Here is a 21,269-nt window from a genome sequence, read left to right as displayed (position 1 = left end):
TGGAGTAAGCATAAGAAGCTGTCTTAACATTGAATCAGATCAGCTCTGTATTTTCTGCACCAACTGACAGTAGATCTCCAGGATTTCAGGGAGGGAATCTCATCCTGCTGTACCCTGGAGAGGCCAAGGATCACTGTCTCATTTAATCCAGAGTAACCGTGCAAAATGGGCCTTTCAGTTTCCCCTTTTCTCAGACTAAGGTGGAGAAACTCTTGTGTTTCAGAGAATGTTCTTATTTCTGCATTTGCTGGCCTGGCCTGGTGGAATATGAAAACTGGTCTGTTATGTACAAGTGATATAGAGTTTCTTTTGGCATTCTTTAAAGAAAAGTCCCATTCCTTGCATACTCCCGAGTTATGGAAGCAGTTCCAGATTGCTTATTCATCCATGCATTGCCGTTAGTGACCGTTAACTTCATAACAGTAATATCAAACCGGAGGCAGAGGATATCTTTTTGAGAGAGCTGGAGGTGGTGCAATATTGTTGGCACAAATACATTCACCCCATTCTTACAAACATGTTTCTTCTTCTGTGCTTCTGAACTCCTCAAAGCTTTTTCATTTTTTTCATTTTATAATGTATATAAAACGGAGAGAACAATGATAACAACTGACAAAAATTAAAAGATGAAAAACAAAACTATAACAAAGCCTGAGTAAGGACTATCAACTTTATCAGATCATCAGGTATAATTCCAGATTGGCTAGGCTTGCTCTGAGGGTCATCTTCAAAATGGTGGTTCTGCTGCAAATGTCTCAAAGGAATGTCAAAACATATAAGAAGTGTCTGGAGTTTCTAGTTCTTGCTGAAATCTCTAGGTGTGCTTTTCTCCATTACAGCTATATTCCAGAGTTACCAAACATCCAGTCCAGTGTAAGATTCGGGGCTGTTTTCCATTGAGTTGTTATTACTATGTCTGTTACCAAGATCAAATACAATACCAATTCTTTTGACAATATATTTACATTGGTGTCATAACAAATATTCAGTAACATTAATTTTGGACAACAAACAAGTTTCCTTAGCAATATTTATCATTTCTGTCAAAATTAATTCCAAAACAATCTTGAACCAACAGCCCAACATAAATGATAACATGTACCAAGTTTGTTGCAACCTCGCCAACAATTAAGTGATATAGAAGAAAACATTTTTGGTTTGTTTGACCAGAGATGATGGCACAGGAAAAAATAAGACTGTGTTCAGATGGTGCCTATTCCATCTTCCTAATACTTTCTTACTTGTTCATTTTCATGTTTTATGTGATCTTTCACATGATGTAAATTATGGAAAATCAGGGGAAAGTTTAGCATTCATTTGCATGTGAATTGTTTTAAGGAAAAACCTATTTGCAACCAGCATTACACAGAAAATTTTGGGAGATTTTCACTAATTTCCCCATGGTTTTCATGATTATGCCACTGCCACACATGCAGGAAAGAATAGGGTTCTCTTCCACCATTTAAAATATAGGACAGCATGGCAATATATCAATCAAAAAGCCACAATTCCACAAGGCAACAGGTACTGCAGTGTAAAAGGAATGTTAAAAACTAGGTCAGAAGCAGTAGCACCAGTAAAACTTGCACAATAAACCTCATATCTGAACGCGGCCCCTTTCAAGTTTATCAATAATTATTGTGTTTCCACACTGTGTTTTCCAGTAGACATTGTGCAGTGTTATGATTCTGCGAGATTGCACTTTCGTATTAACTTTCTTGTTAATTAATTTGTTGCTGCAGTTATCTTTCAATAGCATTTATCTTTCAGTAGCAATTTAAGCTGTCTGTCCCTTCGTCTTCTGGGAGAAAAAAATCTTGGTTAGGGCGGCATTCGTGATTAGCGCTTCCAGTCCTATCCCTCCCCCCCCCCGCCCAAACTTGAAAGCAGCTTCTTACGGGATTGGATGGGGTAGACAGGATGCAGAAACTTCTGTGCTGAAAAACAGGAGAAACCCGGATGCACCTATTAGACTTTTGCTTTGTCCTGCTACTTTTCCCTGGGAAAACCCACGATGTCAATTGGTTTTTCTGCAGATGGACATTCGTTCTGATGCAGCAGTAAGCTGTGGGTTTCCTTGGGGAAAGCAGTGGGACCAAAAATCTGACCTGACCTGTGCCTAGGAAGCTTGAGACAAGCGAAAAACCTTTAGGACCTGTACTTTCTAGGCACAGGACAAGGGGAAGTGAAGATGAGCCCTTGGTCTGATTAATACACAATATTCTGTATTTTGATCAGAGAAGTGGGTGGGGATTCTGAATCAAACTGGTCAGTTCTTTTGACAGTGGAAATACTAAATGCCAAAAGGGGCTTGGGAAAAGTAGGCATTCTACACATTAAGAAACAAAAGGAGTTTTTTTCCAGAATATATGATGTGGTCCCCAAATACAAAAAGGTCGCCATGGAGAAATAACTCTCCAGTCGAATCACCTGCTGTTTGAACTTGACTCGGCTTGACCTTTTGAATTTGGATTGTCACATTCTCTGTGTGTGCTTCAACAGTTTTGAATTGCTTCTCCCAAGCAACATTTCTTGTGATGCCTGCAGATGAGGTTTAAGAACTCTGTAGCAGTCACATGCATTCCTTGTTCCTCCCCAGCTGGCACTTTTTACAAAACGCACATACAGGGAGAGGCGGAGGATGAGTTTGATTCTGTTTATTGCCATGGAGGAGTTTTGCTAAACAAAATGATCGGGGAGGCACTGTGTTAGAAACTGGTGCCAACAACCTTTTATAACACGCAGTTGTGTTCACTGCGCATGTTAGTAAAAATGCATACAAAACCGGGTGCCTGCTGAATGAAAAGCATAGCTCTTTGTGCTTGTGACTTTGGACTGGGTCGTTTGCATTTCTGTGGAGTGACAATTGAATTCCCTTCAGCCAGAAGAATTCCTATTAAAAAGCAGTTTCTTGACCATTTTTGTGGAATGCAACAGCCATTTGTTAAGCAGTCACATTAAGAAATGGCATTTACTGCAGGGAAAAAAGAAGACAAATTTGAAACAAATCAAACTGGAATCCTTCCAAATTCTACCCTTCGCTGCTTAGAGAGATATTTAAACATAGCCTAAGGACACATACTCAAGTTCACTTAACTTAGTTACTCGTCATCTTAATGTATTTTAACTATGACTTAATACTCAAGGATAGGGTAGCTGAATGGTAGTCCCCCCCCCTGCACTTATTGAATGTAGGTCTTGATAAATCCTTTTGAGTACCTATTATTATTATTATTATTATTATTATTATTATTATTATTATTATTATTATACTGCCCTTCATCACAGGTTCTCAGGATGGTTCACAGAATAAGAAAATAAGTTTGTCACCCACAGAATTCTGTTCAGTTTTCTTTTTTGCCTGTCTTGGGCCTGGAAATCTTGACTGTTTCAGCAGCTGTTTTTGTTTTCCCTCAGTTCAGGGAGAAAAACAAAGGGACACTAAGGAAATTGCAGTTCTCCAGATATTTCACCAGACAAGCCTGCTTCCGTTAAAACATCCTAAGCCAGCTTTCTGTACTTGAATTGTCAGCTGTGTTCTGCATATTACCCATAAGCCAAAGATAGAGGTGAAAGTGTGTCAGGCAGACACTGGAGGACAGATAAGAGAAGATGTGGGAACAGCAGAGTCCTGTGTTTGAACTGATTATTGTAACTGTGATATATATATATATATATATATATATATATATATATATATATAGTCACTGAATGTATACTGCCAAAAGCTGTATACTGCCAATCCCAAATTGCACTTGAAATTATGGTGTTTTCCGTTGATAACGAATTCACCCTCATTCACCGCGCTCTTTGCTCGTTCATTAGATCACTCCCTTGCAACTGTTTACATTTTGAACATTAACTGGAACATATACAACAACAAAAATGTTTTGAGACAAAAGTTTAGCACTGTTGGATATTTTTCTTGGGGGCTAGGAAGATCAGTTTGCATGAACTGGGGAGAATTAGCTTTCATTGCATTGGCATGAATGGAACCCCATAATAGTCATTCTTCCCCTGGTGGTCAGATGCCTCCTCGGAAAGATGGAGTATGCAGCACCCAATCTATTGTGAGTCATCTTTTCAGGATTTTGCATAGGAAGGGCTTTTGTTTGCACAGCATTATTTCACCCCCCTCCCTCTCTTCCACATTATGCAGTTCCCCACACTTCAGGGGCAGGAAGAAGAGGCTCTTTGAATAGCCTCTTTTGTCCACCACATCACCCTCCCCTCTTATTCCCATTGCCTCAGCAGCACCACATCATGCTACATTGATGGAAGAATATTAGCCCATTGTCAGACCAGTATAATTCTATGCATGTGCATTGGTTCAGAGATGAACAAATATCTCAGCTTGTTTGGGTTTTCAGAACTTCCCTGTTTTCTTGCTATCAGAAGACAGGACTGGAAGCCAATCAGACCTTGGGAAATCGGGGTGACTTGAAAAACGACAGAGAGTGTATCAAGTTTGGTACTTGCAAGGCCTTGAAAGCTAGCCAAGTGGTTAAGGCCTTTATCTCTAAACTCAAAAGATCCTGGGAATCAACACCCAACAGGCACATAAACCCACTGTTATTTAGTTAGAATTCGTAGGTATGCTATTCAAGCCAATCAACAGCTCTGTTCTTTTCTTCCTTTCTCTTACATGATCACACTTCTCTCTGTGTGCTGTAAATCCTGAGACACATTATTTATTTTGATTCCACCCTTCCTCCAAGGATCTTCAGATGATGGACATTGTTCTCCTTACTCATCCTTGTCCTCAAAACAACTCTGGGAGGTACAGTAGCTTATCCTGAGAGCAACAGAGGCCCCATGTGCACCATACATTTAAGGCAGTATCCTGGCTTTCCCCAAATAATCCTGGGTACTGTAGATTGTTAAGGATGCTGAGAGTTTTTAGGAGACCCCCCCCCATCCCCTTCCCAGAGGTTCCTATGGAGGATTGATTGTTAATCCACTCTCAGAATTGTAGTTCTGTGTGGGGAATAGGGGTCTCTTAACAATTCTCAGTACCCTGAGTGGGAATTGCTACCTGGGCTTCCCTCATTCTAGTTCAACAGTCTAACCACTGTACCCTTTGGGCTCACTTACTGGTGCTGGTTTGGCTGAGCTTAGCTCCTCTTTGAAATGGAAATCTGATTTAAGAATATTGCTGAATCGGGGACCATTTGAATTGTTTCTCCGTCGGGTTTGGAAAGAAAGGGGAGCAGCTGCTGAATGATGGCTGCAAATGGTTGCATACCACGTACTTTTCTGATAGGTTTATTGATAGATTAAGCAGGGCAGTTGTGATCTATATTTCCTAGGGTTGTTGGTGTTGTTGTTTTTTTAAAAAGTATTTTGCTGTGTATTGCATCCCCCGAGATGCACAAGCTACTATCAGTAGTTCCGTCTGTGAAATTTCAACCCTTCCTTTCAGTAAACAACATGAAGAGGGGAAAGGGTGTGTCAGACGGGAACAACCATAACTAAAGCTTTTGTCTTGTTTCTGAGAACAGCTGTGCTGTGTCCTCCAGCTCAAGGCTTCAGTCTTTTGTGAGCTGTGTTTGTGTGCTTCCCTCTAGCTGCTCTTAAATTGAACAGGTGTTTCCCTTCCAGACTCTTGCCTACTTTATAAGGTATATCTGTTTGTGTGTCTACGCTGATGCCATCATACTGCTTACAGCCTGCTAATGGAAACATGCCTATTTATTTGGACATGCCGCACTGAATGAAATGGGAGTTTATACTGCTGTACTTCTCTCAGAGAGCGTGCCAAAATTAATAAGGGTGGTTTCGCACAAGTGGAAACATGTGGTCAGTTAGGTTAGAAGCTGCATCTTGTGGTACCCTCTGGGCCATATCACAGACAAATGGCAGGTGTCAATGAGAGTCGATGTTATGTAGGACCTGGACAGAGAGAAGTCCAGATTCGGCTCCCCAGAATAAGACCTTACCCCTTCCAAGGAACTGTTGCCCCCTAGGGGTGCAATTGGCTCCTTCCTTACCGAGTTTTAGGCATGGTCTGAAAACACACCTCTTTAAGGCAGAGCAATGTTGTTCGTTTGTTTTATTAGGATCCCTGCTTCAGTTTTGTTTCATGATTTGGATTCTTTAATAGCAGGACTTCTCGCTTGATTTTCTATTTTACTGTTTTATTGTGTGTTTTGTTATTTTAACTGGAGAGATGTGTAAACTCCCCTGGGATCTTTTTTTTGATGAAGGTCAGTTAAAACATTGTAAACAAACAAACAAATATTAAGAAGCAGCACTGTATGATGGGAAGTCTTTTTTTGACTCTGGCTACTACTAAAGTCTTAATAGCAGGTGTCAGAAGCAAAATGGGCCAAGGTGGAATTTTCAATCATAGGCTCTATAGCCTATTTGCTATTAAATACTCGGTGGTAATTACAGGCTCCAGAAACCACTTGGTAAAATTATACTTATCAAGGCCAAAAGTAACTGCTCTGTAACCTGCCCTCTGTTTTAAGAAGACAGAAATAACAGTCCACATACTTGAGGAGTGGGGGGAAGGCATGGTTGAATCTGCCCCTCACCTCTCTATGACACCCTCAATTACCTAACATTTAGTTATGGAAACCAAGGGCTAGCAGTTACCATGTCAGTGATGAATATATAGTTGCTGCACATTATACTTAGGCTATGTAACCCAAACCTAGCCCTGAATATTGTCTGACTTCATTCCTTCCAGCTTATTGAAGTCCTCTGAGGTCTTAACCCATAGCCTCTGAATGAAAGAAAAAGGAGAGAACAGTAAATTGACCTGTGGTTAGGCTTTAGCTGTAATTCCTGACCCAGCACTGCTGTTTGAGGAAGCCTGGAATGCTTATCAGGGTGTCTGTAATTATGCATTGGGCCTGCAATCCTGGATATGGTTTGTCTGCTTAAAAACAAGGCCTGGTTCACACACGCATGCAGCGTCTTGCTTCTGTCAATAAATGGTCCGACACAACTGCATAACGCTGCAAAGGAACCACATGTATCAACTCACACGCCGTTTTCTTTTTCCAGTGGAGTCAGTTCACATATTCAGCTGCCACTCATCACGTGTACAGTCCTTCCAACTCTGTGGTTCTATTTTGGAAAATTTCTCTCCAAATAAGTGTGCTTAGTGTGGAACTGTTAAGTCTATGGCTTCCTGCTCTCGAGGTGGATATGAGATGAATAACTTATTTATTATATGTGCATCCCATCACCCACAGCAGCTCTGTTGTCGAGGAGGTTAAGGCAGTAGTTTTCAAAAGCCCATCATGGGATAACGTCTGTAGTTTAACGGCAGAATGTATGCTTTGTGTGCAAAAGGTCCCAGATTCATTCTTTGGCATCTCCAGGTAGGGTTGAAAGGACTCCTGGCTGAAGTCCTGGAGAGATGCTGCCATTGTTGACATTAGCAAGCTAAATGGACCAGTGGTCCTATCCCCTAAAAAGCTTTATGTCATACAAGCCCTTTTTACACATTCAAGGAATTTCGCCACCTGAGGACCCTTGTCTGCTAAAGAACTGCTGCGAGTCTGCTTTACAAAGGAGTATATACACAAAAACCGGGAAGCATCCAATGATATAAACAGAAAGGAGAAATGTATCTCAAAGATGCTGGCAGAAGAAAGGGAAGCTCCCAGGTGAGAGCTGGGAGGGTCTACACACTTTTGTGTGAGACACAGTTTAAGATCTACCTCGGATAGAGGGCTTTGTATTTTCTTCTTTTTCTTCTTTCCCTTTTTCTTTTCTTTTGTGTTATTTCCTGTTTTCATTTTTATTTAGATTGACCTGTTTTTATTGTATTTGATGCTGAAAAGTTTCAATAGAAATATTTTTTTAAAAAAAGATGCTGGAAAGGATGAATATTTATTACTAAATTCTCCCAAGCTTTTGCCCCGCAAGGCTTTTGAAGTTGATGGGGTTTTTTAGTAGTCTGAAAAGAAACAAATAAACCCCTGAATAAGACACTTGAACCAAAACGCATTGGGCTAATTTAATATGATCAACACTCATCCTTCCCAGTATTTTTGAGACAGACTTCTCCTTTTTTTGCTTAAAGAGTATGAGTTATAGCCTCACTTCAAAGGGGGCAGGCCTCACTGGAACTCTGAAAGGGGATGTTTACATCTCCCTCCATATATCTACTGTGGGGAGGACTGGATATATGGGCTGCTTCTATCCCTGATGTCTGTGTGGCTCCTGAACGTGCTCTCCAGTGTCTGAGTGTTCAGTTCAACTTGGAATCGTAGTCCAAGCCCCTGCAATGCAGGAATATGCCGCTGTCCCATGCGGGGGATCAAACCTGTGACCATGGTGTTATCAGCACCATGTTCTAACCAACTGAGCTATCCGCTTGTGAATAGGGGAGTCTACATCCATATGTGTAAGGCTCTCCATGTGATCAGACCCTTTGATTGCTGCTGAACCTGTGAAACCTATGTGTGTACATCTGTATGGATGTGGCGCCTTTTTCAGATATTGCTACAAATGTGCAGATTGGGGAGGGGACACAGTCCCACTTCCCCCTCAGTGTGTTGGAATATGCATAGAAGGGGAATCGAGAACCCTGTGTGCCCTGGAAACCCATTCCGGTACAGTGTGCATTGCAAGGTGTGATTGCAGCAGCTAGCAGTGGTCTATCTGCATTCCAGGAGTATTTGTGCACCATTAGTGGTCTTTTTTTGAAGCACCCATGTTAAGTTTTGCAGGAACCCTTGAGTTCCCTAGAATGCACTTTGAAAAACATTGGGCTCAGAGCTGAGGTGCTGTTTGACCTTTACCGTTGAGAATAGCCTTGAGCCGAAGGCAGCCAACCAGTCTTAACAGCTTGGCCTGACCCTGTTCCGTTAGCAGGAGTTTGATATGCAGAAATAGGCAGGTGAAGCTTTTCACAGCTCAGTGAATCAGGATCATGTCCTCATTCCTACTGATCAATGTGCTCTCAAAGGCACAGTCAGGCTTCATAAGCTGGCCACCCATGAGTTTACCTGTCCCCAAATCCAATGCTCCAGCCCAGGATTTTCCAAACTTGGGTCCCTGGCTGTATTTGGAATACAATTCCCATCATCCCTGACCACTAGGGATGATGGGAGTTGTCGTCAAAAAACAGCTGGAGACCCAAGTTTGGGAAACCCTCCTCTAGCCCATCCTTTCTCAACTTGCCCTCCAGATGTTGCTGAACTGCAACTCCCATCGTCCCTGACCATTGGCCAGTCTGATGAGAGTTGTAGTCCAACAATGTCTGGAGAAAACTAGCTTGCCAGGAAGGCTGCTCTAGGCGCAACAGTACACTGCTTTTCACAGCAACTGCGCCAGCTCTGCAAAGTGGAGTCACACTGTTTCATGGACAGTATGAGAGTACAAAAGCAGAAGCGGGAGAGTGTTTCTTCTTCTTAAATATTTCACTCTTCAGGCTCAGCAGCTGCAATTCAACTCTGTGTGACCTATGAAATCCCAAGTCTCTGGAAAACAGGTTAAAAAGCTGAGCTGGAAGGCTGGGAAGGTGTCAAAACAAATACCATTTTCAAAGGAGAGATAAAAAACCAAGATGCCACGGCATGCAGCCTGTGAATGGATTACAGGGCAGAGATGAGAAACTTGCATAGCACATAAGGTCCCATCAGGAACATGTCTTGAACCAGAGGTCCTCAGCTAATTTGCATATTTTCATTGCATGCAATTAGCATGATTGGTATATCACTTTCCTAAAGATGCCAGATGTTAAATTTTCAATTGATGAGCATGTTGCATTTGCAGTGCAAGATTTCGAACCTGGTTACCCTCAGACATGAAAAAAATAATTGATCCAGACTTCTGCAAGTAATATGGAGTGTTGCAAAGCATACTAAATTTAAGCTTTTTATTTATTTCTTTGCTTATCATTTTTATTAAACATTTTTAGCTGTTATGTTTTCAGATACATACAGTATAAGCCAGAAGAGCCTTCACCAACTTGGTACCTTCCAACGGTTTTAGACTACATCTCCCACCAGCCCCAGAGAGCTTGTGCCAACTGGGGCTAATGGGAGTTGTAGTCCAAAACATCTAGAGGGCATCAGGTTGGTGAAAGCTGAGCTAAGAGCTTCCTAGGGGTGGGCAAGGGTACAAGGAAAAAGTTGGTGTTTATGGGTTTCCAATAAGAAGTCTTGGGCCATATTCAAGTGTGCTGGAGCTTGCAAGGGGCCATGTCTGCTCAACAGAGTGGCTCAAAGTTCTTTCCCAGGAATGACATCAATGTACCAAAAGACATTACTGGAATCTGTACTGTACTTCAGCCTATTATGGAATCCTCATGTTGGAAGGGATGTTGGAGGCCATGTCGTCCCAACGCAAGATCAACAACACAGGATGCAACTCCACCATCGGACTTGAGAGCTCTTTCTTCAGTGGGTGGCTGCTAGTTGTGCTTAGGTTAAACCCCAAAGTTCAGTTGAAATGTAGAACTGCGTGGTTAGTTCAAAAGAAAATGCGGAAGTCGCCTCGCGTGCACAAAACAGAGAGGCAGAGGGAGTGTGCGTCTCATGCAGGCTCATTCTCCTGATGAACTCATTCTCCTGATGATCACATCTGAACTTCGTCCCCCTTCAGTTTGGTCTTTTACTGCAGGTGATCTGCACTTAGGTTGTGCGCCATTCCTTACACAGAAATGCTTTTCTGTGTCAGGCATTTATTGCACTTGTAAAGAGGCCCTGGATGCTTGATATCTATTTGTAATACAGTGGTACCTTGGTTCTCAAATGCCTTGGTCCTCAGACAACTTGGAACCCAAACACTGCAAACCCAGAAGCAATTGTTCCCGTTTGCGAACTTTTTTCGAAAGCTGAACGTGCTCCATTTTGAGTGTTACGCTTCCGATTTGAGTGTTATGCTGACAATTTGAGTGTTAACACTGACGATCTGAGTGCCACACTTCCATTTTGAGTGTTACGCTGAGGTCTGTCTGTTTTTGCTATTTATTTTGCGTTTTTGTTTTTGCGGCTTTTTTTGTTTTGTTTTGTGACTGTGTGGAACCCAGTTCAACTACTGATTGATTGATTGATTGTGTGACTGCAGTACATTGTTTATTGCTTTCATTTTATGGATCAATGTTAGATAGTAAAATTCATGTTCAATTGCTGTTTTAGGGGTTGTTTTTAAAAGTCCGGAATGGATTAATCCGTTTTGCATTACTTTCTATGGGAAAGTGCACCTTGGTTTTGGAACACTTTGATTTTGGAATGGCCTTCTGGAACGGATTAAGTTTGAGAACCAAGTGTTCTCTAAGTGAATGGCCAAGATAGTGGGGGGTTGTGTGCGGCTTTATTCCTCCCCTCCCCATTTTTCAATATGTGTGTGCTTGTCCAGCTAGGAACAGGCAATAAAATCCATTCCTTTGCTGGCTAGGTTCCTGCAGGTGTTATATGGTATTCTGAGGCAGGTTTGGCATTCAGAGAGGATTTAGCTCCCAAACAGCCCAAGCTGTGGAAGCTGAAAGTCCCTGGCAGTTGCTTTTAATGTTTCTGTGACGTGCGGGCAAGGGAGCTGGTGAGTAGGAGCAGTAATTAATTTCTCTGACAGAAACACCAGACAATGAAATTACCCTGCCACAGAGCAGGGTCACTAAAGTAAATATTCTGCTGGAGGCAGGTGGAACGTTGGCAGAGAATCACATGGAGAGGGCCGACCAATGGCGAGGCGAGGCTTCTTCCGCCAGGGAATTGTGAGCAGAGCAAGGAGGAGAGCTCAGGAGCCCCGGTGTGCTGGTTTCGCAGCTTGAGAGGTTGAGGATGGCAGGTCCCAAACCAAAACGAAACAGCTGTTGCAAAGATGCAAGTCCTGCTGTTATTCAGTTCCAAGGGGAAGACAGGGATGGAAGGAGCGGGGGGCCAAACCCCAGCAGCGTGACAGGCACTTTGATCCAAATCTTCCCCGATTGCTTGGTGCAGGAATTAGATTTGAATACAGGGTAGAAGGGGTGGGAACTGAGGAAGTGGGCAGCTGATTTTAGCTGCCCGTAGGTTATAACTGCGCTGTGGGTTAAACCACAGAGCCTAGGGCTTGTCGACCAGAAGGTCAGCAGTTTGAATCCGCGCGATGGGGTGAGCTCCCATTGCTCGGTCCCTGCTCCTGCCAACCTAGCAGTTCAAAAGCACGTCAAAGTGCAAGTAGATAAATAGGTACTGCTCCAGCGGGAAGGTAAACGGCGTTTCCGTGCGCTGCTCTGGTTCGCCAGAAGCGGCTTAGTCATGCTGGCCACATGACCCGGAAGCTGTACGCCGGCTCCCTCGGCCAATAAAGCAAGATGAGCGCCGCAACCCCAGAGTCGGTCACGACTGGACCTAATGGTCAGGGGTCCCTTTACCTTTTAAGGCATCTAAAGATAGCTTTAGCTTCCTCCCCCTCTCCCATTTTACTCATGCCATCCTTTGTGTCCCATAAATAAAAAATAATACATTGAGACGATGAGATGACACTTAAGGGGGTAAAAGCTAGTTTCAGAACATAGTTTTCAGAGCACTTGACCAAAATGAATATGCAGGTACAGTGGTACCTCTGGATACGAACGGGATCTGTTCCGGAGCCCCGTTCGCATCCTAAAGTAAACATAACACGCGTCTGCGCGGGCCGCATTTTGCTGCTTCCGCGCATGCGCGTGACGTCATTTTGAGCGTCTGCGCATGCGTGAGCAGCGAAACTCGGAAGTAACGCACTCCGTTACTTCTGGGTCGCCGCAGAGCGCAACCCGAAAATATTTAACTTGAAGCTACTTCAACCTGAGGTATGACTGTATCTATTCTGTGTATTTATTGCAGGCCTAGATGAAGCTGTTTAAATAAAATTCCAGCGCAAAGCATGGTGTTCAAACTTTTTACTCTTTTGTGCTCTCAGAAAACTTTACTCTTCAGCAGTGCTCTCTGTCCCTGCACTACCCAAAATTTGGTATAATTTTGTCCCTTGGTAAGAAAATAAAAGCCTGCTTTCTCATTCCTGGTTGCTGCAAATTGCAGAGCTGACCTGCACTGCTAGGAAGTGCGAAGAAAGCAGACTAACTTGCAAATGGATAAACAAGACATTTTAAACTGTCAGCATACTTTGGTGGGGGGCAAGTATGTAATATCTTTAACATTTTTAAATACATAAATGTTACACATATATTGTGCAGAGCATTTTCACAGATGACACTAAAAGCACCTTTGACCCTCTCCTCTGCTATTTATATGCATGTTGATAACGTGGGATATAGAGAGGAAGAGGACCACTTGAAATTGATTCTACATTCTAGCTGTGTAGGTTTTAATATTCACATTACAGATCTGCAAAATACAAAAAAGCACTTTTAGTGTCAAGAGTTACATAATAACTTGATCTGAACAAAGCATGCAATGCAATCAGCATACAGCGAGGCAATAATGAACAAAAGGAAACATTTATTTCCCATACACCACAACACTGCTGTTTGGAACTTATTGCCATGGAATGTGGTAAGTAATGGTCAACATTACAGGAGAGTTCCAGAAATAATCAGCTGTTCTTTTCTAATAGCCTTCTTCTGGCAATGAAGCTTTTTGCATCCCCGCTATCTGCGTGCTTGATCTGAGTTGCATGATCAGCAGAGACATAAGATGTATCTGTTGGCAGATTGCAGAACTTCAGCCCTCAGTTGGTGGGTCAAATGTTTGAATGGCTCCCTATACAGTGGTACCTCGGGTTAAGTACTTAATTCGTTCTGGAGGTCTGTTCTTAACCTGAAGCACCACTTTAGCTAATGGGGCCTCCTGCTGCCGCTGCGCTGCTGGAGCACGATTTCTGTTCTTATCCTGAAGCAAAGTTCTTAACCTGAAGCACTATTTCTGGGTTAGCGGAGTCTGTAACCTGAAGCGTATGTAAGCTGAGGTACCACTGTATTTTATACATGCTGGGAACGGCTTCCCTGCATGTATAAAACTAGCACATCAAGGATGATCATACAAGTTTGCTGATTGTACAGCTTGGCTTTCACACATTCTGATCTAAAATTATTGCCTGCTGTAGTGTGTGTGTGTAGGGGAGAAAGTGAAGGAGGAGTTGACAATGCACAAAATCTCCCACCTTTCAGGACAAGAAGTTTAGAACAGGGTGGAAGAAGGCATGCACAGCATAGATAGGTATCGCAGCAAAGCCTCATTTCCCTTGGTGTAAGCCTAATACACTGATCCTAACATTAAAAAATGGTGCAGATTTGGAGTGCTCCAACCCAGAGGACCAGGCTTATAGGGAGCCTGTGTATTTTCCCAAATGCAGTAGAATACCAGACTGTGGAATTTGCTTTGCATAATTGCATTGATATGACCGGAGAACAAGTTTCTCTCAGGCTGTGTTCCCAGAGGCTGGTTGCAGAGACATGGTTACTAGCTTAGACCGCTTGAGCATGTGCGGTCAAATAAGCTGTCAGATGAGCTTGATAACTCAGCAGTAAGTGGGTGGGGAAAAGTCTCCTCCTTTGCGCTGAGAAGCGCGTCAAGCTGCAATTTCACACACACACAGAAAAGGGGCTGGGGAAAATTGCGAGCGAATCCTTTTGAAGCGAACGCTGCGCTGTGTTCATGAAAGCTGCTCTATTCCCTTCTGAGATACAAACAGTGATCAAGTGGATAGTTACAGGATGTTCGTATTGATTATTTTACATCAGAAGGATGTGTTTTCCAGGCAGTTCACAGAGGGTCTCGCTCCTATCCGTTGGGGTTGTGTATATACATCAAACCACCCAAAGTGGAAAGCTGAAAAACTGTTCTTCCAGGTGGAAACATACAGTATAAGATCTAGAGTAATGGTGCCTTTAGGCAGGTCCAACACCAGATTTTTTTGGTGACGATGAGGAGAGAGAAGAGGAACTCAACCCAAGCCCTTATTAACCCATCTGGAAGGAGCCCTATGGATCATATACAGTGGTACCTCGGGTTAAGTACTTAATTCGTTCCAGAGGTCCATTCTTAACCTGAAACTGTTCTTAACCTGAGGTACCACTTTAGCTAATGGGGCCTCCCACTGCTGCCGTGCTGCCGGAGCACGATTTCTGTTCTCATCCTGAAGCAAAGTTCTTAACCTGAGGTACTATTTCTGGGTTAGCGGAGTCTGTAACCTGAAGCGTCTGTAACCTGAAGCATATGTAACCTGAGGTACCACTGTACACATGTTCCACGGGGCCTCTTTTAAAAGACTCACCCTGTATATACCCAATTGCTCTTGTGCTTTTGCTTTCACCCTCAGCCCCATGGCTGCAGACAGCAACCCTTTCTATGATGAAGTTTCCCTACACGGGTGTGAGGGAAAGCTGCTCTCTTTTATTCCTCTTAACTAGTGCCTAAAAAGAAAATCCATTGAACTGCTTTCAGCAAATCCTCCAAACTTGGATTAGTTTGCACATTTCTCCTTCCCTTCTTCTCTCATGCCTAGGGTTGAATTCATTGCATCCTGTTTAATTCAAACCATAGTTTGCTCTACAACCAAACCAACAAACTGTGGTTCAAGTGATTGCTCCAGACCAAGATTGCAAACCGAGATCAAATTGTGGTTTGCAATCCTGGTACGGAAAAATCAGGCAAACCACAGTTTCCTGTTGGGGGCATGATGATAGCAAACTGTGGTTTGATTAAAACTGAATGCAATGCATTAAGCCCTGTGCCAAAGAGGAGGAGGAGAGGAGAATATGAGCAGTGCTTTTTCAAGATCTTTCAAAGAGTAATTTGGAGGATCACCTGAGTACAGCCATAGTTCCTAGGCTCAGTAGCTGTCTCTGTGGCAGGTCATGAAATCATAGAATTGTAACATTGGAAGGGACCCCTGAGGCTCATCCAGTCCGACTTCTGCAATGCAGGAATCTTTTACCCAACATAGGGCTCAAACTCACAACCCTGAGATTAAAGGTCTTATGCTCCACCAACTGAGCTATCCCAAGCATTCATATTGCTTTTGCTAAGAGTAACCAGATATAAAGGAGGACAGGGCTTACATATTAGCAATATAATTTTGGTAGGTGCAGCTTTCCTCACTCCTGCATGCTTCGGCCAAAATGCCGTCTATTGCACAAATATTGAAGATACAGAATCTCTGAAATCTTTTGCATGCACATGGTTACAATCTGAGGAGCAGTTAAGCTGCCATGTGTGTGAACCTGGGTCTCAATAATTTCAAGCAAGACTTTCCCTTTTTGGTGAAAATGCGTTAAATATTCATTGCAAAGAAATGTAAAAAGGACTCTAGACAGGATGGGGTTGGGGGGAGATAGAAACACTTGGCTGTCCGTCAAAGGCTTGAATGGGCTTGGAGACTGGCTGAGCTGACCTTTTCCCCCCATGGGATTTTCCTAAGGTCTAGCTTCTTGTCAACTTACTGATTGCAGGGTTGTGTGTGTGTGTGTGTTTTAAGAAATCTGACTTCCTGGGTTTGAAAGATAATGAATTTAACTATGGATACTGCAGTGAAAATTGAGCAAACCATACCTCTCCCCAGTATTTACAGATTGTGGATCCTGCTGCAGCTGAGATCTGGGAGATCTCACCATACACTGTTAAACAAAATGGGACTGCTCTTACAATGGAAGAAAATATCTGAACTGGCCTGTAGTCATTAATCTAAGGTTACACTGCTTTTCCAAAATGTATTCAAAGCAGCTTACAATAACGAACCTGAGTGCTGCATATATAGTGGAAAGGAAGAACAGCCTCCCCCAAAAATAATAATAATAAAGGCAGCAGAGAGAGAGAGAAAAAAACATTTAATCTCCAATAATACAAATCAGAAACAAATATTATAAATAGTTGTATATCAGCCCCTAAAACAAAACTTAAAAAAAAACCTCTATGAGAAAATCTTAAAGGCCAGACAAAGGCAAAAAGTGCAGTAATTTATCAGTTTCTAAAAGGGGTTGTTCCTTCGGCTCTTGCTTATTATGCTGCTTCAAATGTACATTTTATTTTTTACTTCCTTTAGGAATGTTTTCTTTTGAAATGTTTTAAGGTGGTTTTTTTTTTAGAACTTTGCTGCGTTAAATGTGCATTCTGTACTTGACCTCCTTTGTAATGTTTCCTTTTGAAACCTTTAAGATACTATTTTTATTTCCCGTTAATTATGTTGCTTTGAATGTATACTTTATATTTAACTTTTTTCCAGTAATGTTTTATTCAGGATTGTTGTATTATTGGATGTTTTAATGTAGGTTGTAAACCACATTGAGATTTTTTACCTTAAAAGTATAAAGCGGCATGGAAATGAAATAGATAATAATAATAATAGTCCTGTTTCTAGCAACAGAAGTTAACACCTTTTTATGGACAGGTTCTCTGTGCCTTTTCGCCAATGAAGAAGTCTCAGTTGTATCTTTTTTGTGTGTAGTGTTGCAACAAAACTTGCTAGGCATTAACAATTCTAATAAACTTTTTTGGGAGGAGGGTGGCCTTTGGAGAACTCTTAGTCCTTTTTTTCTTTTAGTTACACCCATAGTCATCTGCACAATAAATGCTTTAAGGCTTTAATTTTGCATGCACTTGTCAGTCAGACCTGTTGGGATTACTTCTGAGTAAGCGTAACTAGTAAGATTGCAATATAAGCCTTATTTTTCTATTGCAGGATGCCTGTAGAACACAAACGGTCTATTTGATGTCCGATGTGGTTGGACTTTAACTCCCATCAGACCCAACCAGCATGGCCAATGGTCAGGGATCATGGGAGTTGTAGTCCAGCGACGTCTGGAAGGTTACAGGTCCCTCACCCCTGTCCATCTCATAATGAAACAGCTCTGTTTTGCAATAGCTAAGGCTCTCTCTCCTGTTGTTCTTCCACAGAGCCCCTGAAATCATCCTCGGTTTACCCTTCTGTGAAGCAATTGACATGTGGTCTCTGGGGTGTGTAATTGCAGAGCTTTTCTTGGGCTGGCCGCTATATCCAGGAGCTTCAGAGTACGACCAGGTTGGTATTGCTGCCTCTTTTATTTACTTGGGCAAGAGTGGTGCGTACCTTCCTCCCATAGAGATTGAGGGGAGGAGGGAATGGGGGGGAAGGCAAGAGTGACATGCAATCTGGAGTTTCAGGGGGGAAACTGAGCTGCCATTGGTCATGATTATTCATTGGCCAGAGTGTGTTTAACAAGGTGGGTGGATTGCTTGATCTGTTTACAGTATTTTATGGTATTTTTATCTCACTTTTCCACCATCATGGGACCCAAGGCAGCCCAGATATGGTTTCCTACTGGTCACCCAGTCACTGACCAGCCCCAGCCCAGCTTGCCTTCATCAAGGTGGGGGTTTCATGTAACTTCAGACTATGTTCTCTTATCTCCCACTGCAACACCAAGGTGGCCCCAATTTAACAAGTAGTGCCACTCTGTACCTTTTTAACTCTGTGGTGAGACCTCTGTATCTATTGCATTGGGAGTTAAGAGTGGAAAGCCAGCTCGGTTTTGAACCAGGAGTGCCCATAAAGACAAAGATTGTGTATGACTCTAGTCCTTTTTCTATCTTCATGTGTCTTTATGTCCCTCCCTTCCTCTTCGCTCTTCCTTACTATCTTGAAATGACCTTACCTGTACTTTTAACTCCTGAGACCACTTTTTAATTGTTCGTCTGTAGTGTTTTGGTAGTACTGTGCCTTTAAGGGCTGACCGCCTAGGTGATCTGTCAAGCAGGAGTCTAACTTCCAGGTGGCTAGGAAGCTCTGTAGATGGGTGCCTGGTCAAACAGTGAACAAAGCAGGCATCCTTACTCCACTGTAACAGCAAGTATCAATGCAGGTTTATTTGTTATCTACATTGCAGTATCAGTTGCCTCTTGTTGCCACTGAGAACATGTTCTGAGGCAGAGGTGGAGGACCTGTGGCCCTCCAGGCATGGCTAGACTCCATCTTCCATCTTCCATCAGCCCTAGCCTGTATGGTCAGGGATGATGGGAATTGTAGTCCAAGAACCTCAGAAGGGCTGTAAGTTCCCCATTCCCATTCTAAGGATTGAGAAGCAAGTGAGCGCTCATTCACGTTAACACTCCTCTTTCATCATCGCCGTAGGAGGGGCAGCAGCAGAGGATTAAGTCAAAGGGCACGGAGATCCTTGGGCTAGGCTGTTTTCTAGGAGCCCACCGTTCGGTTTAACACTGAAGGTAGCACAGTGATGGGAAAAACGTTGCCTGCAAAAACTTTGCTTATTGTCAAGCAGCTGTTGAGCTTCTCAGAAAAAAAAAGTTGGTGAGCCTGTTACTGGCATTATCGCCTGTTTTGTTCCAGTGCCTTTAGCAGTGGTACGACACAAAGGCAATTAAGCAGATAAAGCCTTGCCCATCGCTTCTCTCCATGCTGCAGAACATTTTGCCTGCTTCATTTTCTGTTTATCGGGCTGCTGCTTAAAGAAACAGGAGCAAGGCCAGAAAAAATGGTGGCAACCCTACCTTTTGCTCAACCATCCATTGAATGCCAGATACCTGCAACTATAATCAGCACAAAAGTCTATGCAGCCAAAATCTAGTTTTTCAAAATTTGGAGCTGCCTTTCCCAGTTCCTCAGTTTCACTGCCGCAGTCTTTGAGACTTTCTCTAGAGGCGACATTTGGAAGATGGTTGGTGCAAAGCCTCAGTTCGCCACCTTGCTTCTGTTCAAGAAATTAGTTTGTTTGTTCGTTTGGCAATAATGAAATAATAATATAATAAATAAAAATGGCAGCTTAAACCAGTAGACAGTACGTATTATGATAATTGGCACCAGCTCTAAAAATATTAGAACCAATCAAATAACAGTCAAAAGAAAATAGAACACATTCACAGTATAAAATAGGTTCATGTTTTAAAACCATTATGAGGCAAGCAGACAGAAGTGTTTTAATGGCCATGCCACAAATTCAGCAAATATGCTCCAATCTGGCAAAAAAGAGCCTTCCATGGAAACAGATTACTACTCATAAAGCTAATAGGTACTTAGGAAGGTGCTTTGTACCAGGTTGGATTATCGGTCCAGCACAGTACTGTCCATTTTGACAGGCAGCAGCTCTCCAGAATCTCAGTGTGCTTCTTTTTAAAACCAGGGACTCCAGGGATTTATTCCTGGGACCCGCTGCACCCAAAGGATGCACTTGACCTCAGCTTCTTTGTCTAGGGGTATAGACGATTATTCTTATGCCTTCCTATCCACATTGTGATGCTCATCTGAACCCCACTGAAGTGGTTGGGTGCATCTTCATGTAGGATGTGCCCGGGGGGGGGGGGAGGTACCAGTTGTCCATGGTGAGAGCTGTTTGGTGGGACAGAACATACAGACCTAAACTTCTTTCATTCGGAAAAAGATGGCGGAGCGGACGCAACCTAATAATAATAATAATAATAATAATAATAATAATAATAATAATAATAATAAATTTTATTTATATCCCGCCCTCCCCAGCCGAAGCTGGGCTCAGGGCGGCTAACAACAATCGAATAGTTCAACATTCTAAAACATTCATTATAAAATTAATTAAATCAAATTAAAATCAAATTAATGGCAACCATCAAGCAAAGTTTTGTGCAGATTGCCAGAGGAGGGGGTCAGGCTGCGCCCTGACAAAAGGCCTGGTGGAACAGCTCTGTCTTGCAGGCCCTGCGGAAGGATGTCAAGTCCTGCAGGGCCCTAGTCTCTTGTGACAGAGCGTTCCACCAGATTGGAGCCGCGGCCGAGAAGGCCCTGGCTCTAGTTGAGGCCAGCCTAACCTCTCTGAGGCCTGGGATCTTTAGGGTGTTTTTATTTGCAGACCGTAAATTTCTCTGTGGGACATACCAGGAGAGGTGGTCCCGTAGGTACGAGGGTCCTAGGCCGTATAGGGCTTTAACCTGGCCTTCATGGCATCTTGCTCAAACAAGTCCTCCCGAAATTAGCATTTGAGGATCAAAGCCAAAGTTGTAAAAGGCTCTTTGGCAAATAAAGCATGCCCGCAAGGCATACATACACTCTTATACCTTCACTGCTCTCCCTTTATCTTTGCAGTTTATGGATAAAGCAACGTATGTCCGCAGGCTTCAAAGGCTAGAGGAGGAGTGCGGTGGAGTTTAACTGCAGAAGGAAAGATAATTTTATAGCACCTAGTTATTTAGCCTCTTAATACATCATAAATATTACTAATGGTTAAAGTTTGTGGGCCCTTGCCTTCCTTTTCAGTCCTTGGTTTGAGCCAAACTTTCCATGCCCTCTCTCCCATTTCCTCCCATTATTTCTTCTGCTGCTTTAGATACCTAAAGACCCCCCTCCTCTATTCCAGCCCCCAACCTACTACAGATCCCGGCAAGATAAATCTGGGCTTCTTTCTTATCCTTCTCTTACAG

At 42.8% G+C, this 21,269-nt stretch overlaps 1 protein-coding gene and 1 long non-coding RNA gene across 5 annotated transcripts in view; one reads left to right on the top strand and one right to left on the bottom strand.

Annotated features, from left to right (window-relative positions):
• HIPK2 (homeodomain interacting protein kinase 2) overlaps positions 1-21,269 on the top strand; it is a 178,489-nt gene that overhangs the window by 109,335 nt on the left and 47,885 nt on the right. For all 4 annotated transcript variants that reach the window (XM_081212221.1, XM_081212222.1, XM_081212223.1 and 1 more), the window contains exon 3: positions 17,781-17,904. In XM_081212221.1, the coding sequence (XP_081068347.1) occupies positions 17,781-17,904 (124 nt within the window). The remainder of the gene's footprint in view (positions 1-17,780; positions 17,905-21,269) is intronic.
• Positions 17,988-21,263, bottom strand: LOC308596948. Its single transcript, XR_014012749.1, has 2 exons — positions 20,781-21,263; positions 17,988-20,276 (listed from the first exon to the last, which is right to left on the bottom strand). It is a non-coding gene; the product is annotated as an uncharacterized lncRNA (long non-coding RNA).

Source organism: Podarcis bocagei (assembly GCF_964188305.1).
Source record: "Podarcis bocagei genome assembly, chromosome: 10".
NCBI lineage: Eukaryota > Metazoa > Chordata > Lepidosauria > Squamata > Lacertidae > Podarcis > Podarcis bocagei.
Note: the sequence above shows the minus strand (reverse complement) of the source record. Positions and strands in the feature narration are given on the sequence as shown.